The sequence below is a fragment of the Tigriopus californicus genome, chromosome 9, assembly GCF_007210705.1.
Source record: "Tigriopus californicus strain San Diego chromosome 9, Tcal_SD_v2.1, whole genome shotgun sequence".
NCBI classification, from domain to species: Eukaryota; Metazoa; Arthropoda; class Copepoda; order Harpacticoida; family Harpacticidae; genus Tigriopus; species Tigriopus californicus.
This window is the reverse complement of record NC_081448.1, coordinates 15132610-15138859: the sequence shown is the minus strand read 5'-3', so window position 1 is coordinate 15138859 and position 6250 is coordinate 15132610. Positions and strand designations below refer to the sequence as shown.

The window sequence follows — 6250 nt, the reverse complement described above, 5'->3', positions numbered from 1 at the left end:
TGCATGCCCAATTTAAGTTTTGATATATATTAAGAGCATCACAAGTCTTCAATTTGCCTTTTTTTCAATGTAATGTTAAGCAAAATTTTTGCCGTTGACGCAATTTCGTGAGGGATAGAAAAGTTCCAGCGATCATGGCTGTGTCTAGATTCTGTCTTGGAATCGTGAAAAGTGTTGAGCAAGCGAATCAAGACGGATTAGTCATTGCTAATTTCACAAGGCCAATTTTTAAACCTAAATGCATGCCCAATTTAAGTTTTGATATATATTAAGAGCATCACAAGTCTTCAATTTGCCTTTTTTTCAATGTAATGTTAAGCAAAATTTTTGCCGTTGACGCAATTTCGTGAGGGATAGAAAAGTTCCAGCGATCATGGCTGTGTCTAGATTCTGTCTTGGAATCGTGAAAAGTGTTGAGCAAGCGAATCAAGATCGCTTACATTTGAGTTTAAGTTGTGCCGTCAAGGTGTTTTTAACGACTGGATCACTTTCTAATGATGCACGTCATCGACACTGAATTTCGTGACTGAGCTTAAAGCGATACAATATGTTTGAAACCCTACTATTCGTGAGAGCTTTTTTCCGATTGAGCGTCATTCAAAACAAAATCATATCGAATTGATTTTGCTTTTTTGTTTCGGTACGGGCTTGACATTTTATAAAAAGTTATATAAAATAAGCAATGCCCCAAGAAACAGTCTAGTTTGATTTCACGTAACTCTATGATCCGCCATGAAATTTGACAGAGTCTGTTCCATGAGAATAGAATGAAATAGAATTGAATCCAAAGTTTTATTTTGGCACGAGTCAATCTGTGTGAGAACTGGGCAGCCTTTTAAGGGGGTTGACATTCCCCAACATGATTGGAAAATCTGAAGGAAGGGCCTTGATTTGCAGCATCTCATATTATCAGTGGAGTAACCCCTTTTTTCTTTTGACTCTTGATAACCCTTGGCAGCCTTACCTCCATGTTAATGATCTATTGATCCTCCTCCAGATGAAAGTAGTAGACAATCGGCTCGTTTGCCTATTGAGCCCACAGATGTTCAGACTCGAGATTGGCACCGGGAAGTGAGGTTTTTTTTCTTTCCTTTTCGCTTTGGACTTACTCGCGTCCAGATCACCACATCTTCACCCCTGAAGTCCGAACAGGTACTAAAAAAAACTCGGTTGTTCTATTTGGAACAAGCCATCCTCGTGATTATTATGATGATTACTTCGATGCAGTCTCTCACTCACGACAGCCGATTGGCGATTGACGCTACTGAATCCATTCGAAGCAGGGAAAACTCATTCCTGACGCTCCTGGACCAAGCATTGGTCATAAATCCTCGTCAGACGTCAGAGGCCTACCGAAGGCAGAAGGCCACCTGGTCAGTCGCCGGTGGAAGGAAGGGCCCAAAAGCCGTCACCAGGATATCGCATGACAAGCGCAATGGTCCGTGGAACTCCTCGAGCAGTGCGACTCACGTATAGTGGTGGTGGTGGTGGTGGTGGTGTTGGTGGTTGTAGTACTGACGTGCGTAGTGCGTACGCATGACAAAAGTCCCGTCGGTGACGGACGCTGACGCCAAACTTGGGACTGAGGAGAAGTGCGAGTGCAATCAACCCCCTTTTGGTCAGGCAGAAAATCTGGTCGCCATGACGTGATGATGTCAGCTTTCGGAACAATCATCGGAGGTATTCATGTGTCCACGATCAGCTGGACCGGGGCGAGTGGAGCGATTAACAAGATAGGGTTTCTTGTGTTCGTTCCAATGGAATCCAACCCACCAAAGTTCAGCCTCCTTGGGGTTGAAAGTTGGAGTTGATTCCAGATTAGTAGGATGCATGCTCATTCTGGTGAGAGTTGAGACCGTTACGTTAATCCCGCTCAACCTGGTCCACTTTCTTAGGATCAATCAGAGACGCGGTTGTCTTCCAGACGATCTCGAGTGGGGATGTTTAATGTACTGTCTTCACTTGATTCACGCGAGTCCAACGATCGATCGATGAGGGGTAATTATCTGCACCACTATACTTCGAGCAGAAACAGTTTTCGAGAATTTAGATAAATAGCCGTTCTGGAGAGGTCGGATTGAAAATCAATTAGTAACTTGGCATTGGCGTTTTTTCTTCCTGAGGACTCTGTTCTCGGGTGACGCAATTATTGTTCAGTTATGAGATGTTTAGATTCAAGGCTAACGACATCTGACTTAGCAGCCTGAAAGCTAATATCTTTCTCCCTGGCATTATCAAGATATCATTGAATGGCGTGAATTTATTCACTCATAATAGTGAAAATGAATAGGGAGGTTTAAACGTCGATGGTGATAAAGATGACGGCAACCATGACCAGCAAGGTTATTGGGGGCTTATGGCTCAAAATTTGTCCAATTGTCAAAGAAGTTTTGTCGCTAAATCATTCCCTTTTTTCCTCTTTCTCCCAACCAAAGGTGTTGTTCGTTTCAAGGCTTTTTCTCACCACCAAACAATGAGGTTGATCTTGGGAGAAAACCAGCGCTCAATTTCTTCATAAATGCCCAATGAGGCATGATGTGGTCACCCAATAATACTGGTTCAATCGGTAAACTTGGGCCATGGGATTTAATGACCCGGCCTGGTCAGCCCTTTTGCTCACACAAGGCAGATCATTCTCTCAGGGTGACGAAATACCCCCGATTCATGATTCATGAGATCGTGAAAGAAGCCTCAAACAAGAGAGATAATGAACGATGTCTTTGACGGCCATTTTCTTTTCAAAATGGTCCCCAACAAGTTCAAGTTCAAATAACCACCTGGTTGTTAGTGCTACATTATTGCACGACGAGTTCACTGATCAAACTTCAGTCAAACTTCTCAGTTCGTTAAGGGTTTCAAGGTAGCATATGTCTACCCCCAAAACAGGATAGCCTGGCTAATATGCATGTAGAAAGTTTTCCAATTTTGTTCATCGTGGCTGAGAAAGAGCATTCAAAACTGATGGTAAATGTGATGCATTTCCCTATGTCAGTCCAGAAATGTCAATAAGTAAAAGCTGGCTCCTGTGCAGACCATTTGAAACGGCATGGTAAAGATCTCTTCTTTTAGTCCATCCAGGACATTAATGACACCAATTCCTTCATCATTCTTCTATCTGATCCTTTAATTAGATCACACCTTGGGAACTGAATGGAATGGACAACTTGTCGGCTTTTTTAAGATTGGCATCGTTTTTCTTACGTACTCATTTGAGTAAGAATTCTTCGTAACATTTGGCTCAGAAGAATAATCATGTCCAATATGCAACTGTCAACGAAACAGTGCGTGACTCGCTTAATAGTCTAATATAATAACCAATTTAATGTCCTTGAATACGTTCCTTTGCGGCTCCCGTATGGCACTTCTTCCACAGCAGGGTTTTAACCGCCGGATTTCATCCCAAGAACTTAATCACGATCTGACTCTGAAATAGTTCTTTTCCAATCCGAAACTGCTTCGCCCAAGTCTGTATTGCGAAAGGGAGTTAAATTTAAAGTGGACTTGGGAAATTAAACTCTGATTGTCTTCTATTCTACAAGTACTTTAGACTACACCACACTATACTCACGTACTCACATACGCACTTTGCTTTTGACTTGGTCATTCCGTTTTTCATTTGACCACATTGAGACAGAAGATGATTTGATTGTCCTTGAAGGTGACATAATTGTACGTCATTTAACGATCAAACCCTCACAATGTTGAAGCCAAAACCAACACGCCCCTTGTCAGTGACGGCAAAGGTTGTTCTGAAACCATCTGACGTCACGACCAGAATCCATGTCCTTCTCCATATCGTTCTGAATTTTGTCTCGGAGATGCTCGTGTGCAAGAGAGCGACCTTCTTATCAGAAACATTTTGGGAAGTGATAAATCAATTGCTTGATGGCACGTTTTCACTTCCTGGCCATAAATTAAGGAAAAAATGGCATGGGCTGTTGTCTCTTGTTTTGGCTCCTTGAAATTTTAGACTGACCATGATGCACTTTCCCAAGACACATTTGATCGAATTAGCTCTTTCTTGCGAACCCACTTTCCCTGGTTAGTTTCCAACTTTCATGTTCTTGTGCAACAGGGTTTTCCTAAAATTTCGTGGGTGGGCGCCGTTACTTACTATGTCAAGTTTGGAAAACATCTGATAGGGAAACCGACGTTTTCCATAACATAACAAATATTTATTTGCATGAGGTTGAATGAATTTCGAGGGATTCTACTATGTTTAGGGTGGCTTGGGTAAGTTCTTGAAATTACGGATGCGCATCCAGGCTCCCATTGCGTGATAGACAGTGGGTCACGGGATCGGCGATTTTCAGCACCCGTTTCGCAAACTTGTCGTCAGTTATTGCTTGAGGTTGTTTAATGAATGCCTGGTGTCATGTCCTAGTATAAATTGAGGTGTAGGGTCGGAATATAATGACAAAAGAAATATCGTAGGGTTGATTACTCAATTGTTTTAGGTGCCACCCTGTCTTGTTTACTCCAATGCATCCAATTGTTCCAAACCCGTGGTAATGTGATTCACTTTTGAAGACAGACCGTGATTCGAAGACATTGTGGCTATTCGGCCCAAGCTCTGTTGCAGAAATCCGTTGGACGACCAGGAAATTGCAATTTTAGGATTGAGCTTTCAGCTCTTTCGTGATGGTATGAAGTGGCAAATTGCTGTGACTGAGAGGAAAAATTTCAAAGCATTTCATCATTCCCTCACAACCACAGAGACAATGCGGACCGGCCATCAGCACCCGTGTGGACCTTCCTCCTACTAATTGTCAGGCCAACAAGCCAATCTCATGTGTAGCAGGACCACACTTGCTGTAGAAATCGCCGCCACTTTGACATCAACGATATTATTGGAGCTTGCTTGGCTTTAGAAACCGTCAACCGCAATTTTGGTATTGGACAGACAAGTCAGTCAGCAAATGAAGAGGATTTAGACATGTGTTTTCCTTACTTTCCTGAGTTTGCATATGCTTTTCTTGAAATGAACCCGAGGACGTATGAATGATTCACTCCTAAGGCTATTCAACGAAGCACACGTGGTGACCTGTTGCCGTTTGTCCATTCCGTGCCCTAACAGTAGTGTTTCATGGTGAATTGAAAAAGGACTTTAATCAGAGAGGGCACTTGAAAGTTTCTCACATTGAAAAGATCCTTCTTCATAATTTCATGTTTTAAGTGAAAAAAAATATTTCATGACATTTTGTTCTATCGCCACCCTTTTCCTATATTTTGACTTAGAAAACCACTATTTCACCTACTTCTCACTTTCAAATGAGTTCAAGGATATACGAGATTATTACTATCTTTTATTGCGAATCTTGGTCCTGTCATGGGGTAAAAATGCATAAAAATAGGTGTATAAACTTTTAAATATTTGACCGGAATTCGTTCGATATCACATTGAGGATGACTAGAATTTACAAAATGATCAAAAAAATCGATTCCAAAAAAATTGAAACATGAGTAAAATGTGAAACTAAAAGCAAAATTTTTCTATATCCTGTAAAATTTATGAATCCTTTCCAAATGAAGTTCAATGTCGGGAAAATACCGTATGTTCTCCACACGGCAGAAGAATTGGGTAGCGCCTTCGTGACTGTGTTTCTTTCTGTTGGAAATTTAATGCCTTGTATCAACAGAGAAGACGTCAAAAATAAATTAGGTTGGTTGCAAGTGTAATATCCAGAACATCCATAAGTGCAAGATAAATATAGTGTCAAAATGTACCAAAAAATGAAAGAAAAAAATGAATTTGATATTTCAGTGTTCCGGGTTGCTATGTTTGATAATAACTAAAATTGAAACAGATTGGATTCATCCAGGATGCTTTTTTCGCACCGTCCAATAGTTTCAAATTTTTGCAGAGGAATAAGAAATGAAGGTGCGTCTAGTTATACGTACTCAAGCTTGTGGAGTGCCAACAATTCAATACCTTGATGAGCAACAACAAAACGTTATCTTATAATTATGATGCCTTACTTTTTTTCAATCAAAACTGTAAGAGGTGAGTTGCTACTTTCAAAAATTGGAAAACTTTTCAAATCCACCCTCTATTTATTGCTTTTCAAAAAGTGATGAATGAATATTGTAATGAGTTGCCTTTTTTCGTTCTTGAAAAAAAGATGGACCACACATTGTAGAAATGGACAAATGTAAGGGGTAAATATTATCTCAAGTTTAACTGCTAAAAAGTGTTCGATGTTCTGTTTAAAATTCCCAGTACTATAATCAGTTAATTTTGCTTCCATAC

At 40.7% G+C, this 6250-nt stretch overlaps 1 protein-coding gene across 1 annotated transcript in view; it reads right to left on the bottom strand.

Annotated features, from left to right (window-relative positions):
• LOC131887383 (uncharacterized) overlaps positions 1 to 1088 on the bottom strand; it is a 13013-nt gene extending 11925 nt beyond the window's left edge. The window contains exon 1 of the mRNA XM_059235976.1: positions 965 to 1088. Coding sequence (XP_059091959.1) covers positions 965 to 970 — 6 coding nt within the window. The 5' untranslated portion in view covers positions 971 to 1088. The remainder of the gene's footprint in view (positions 1 to 964) is intronic.
• Between the last annotated feature and the right edge of the window lie 5162 nt (positions 1089 to 6250).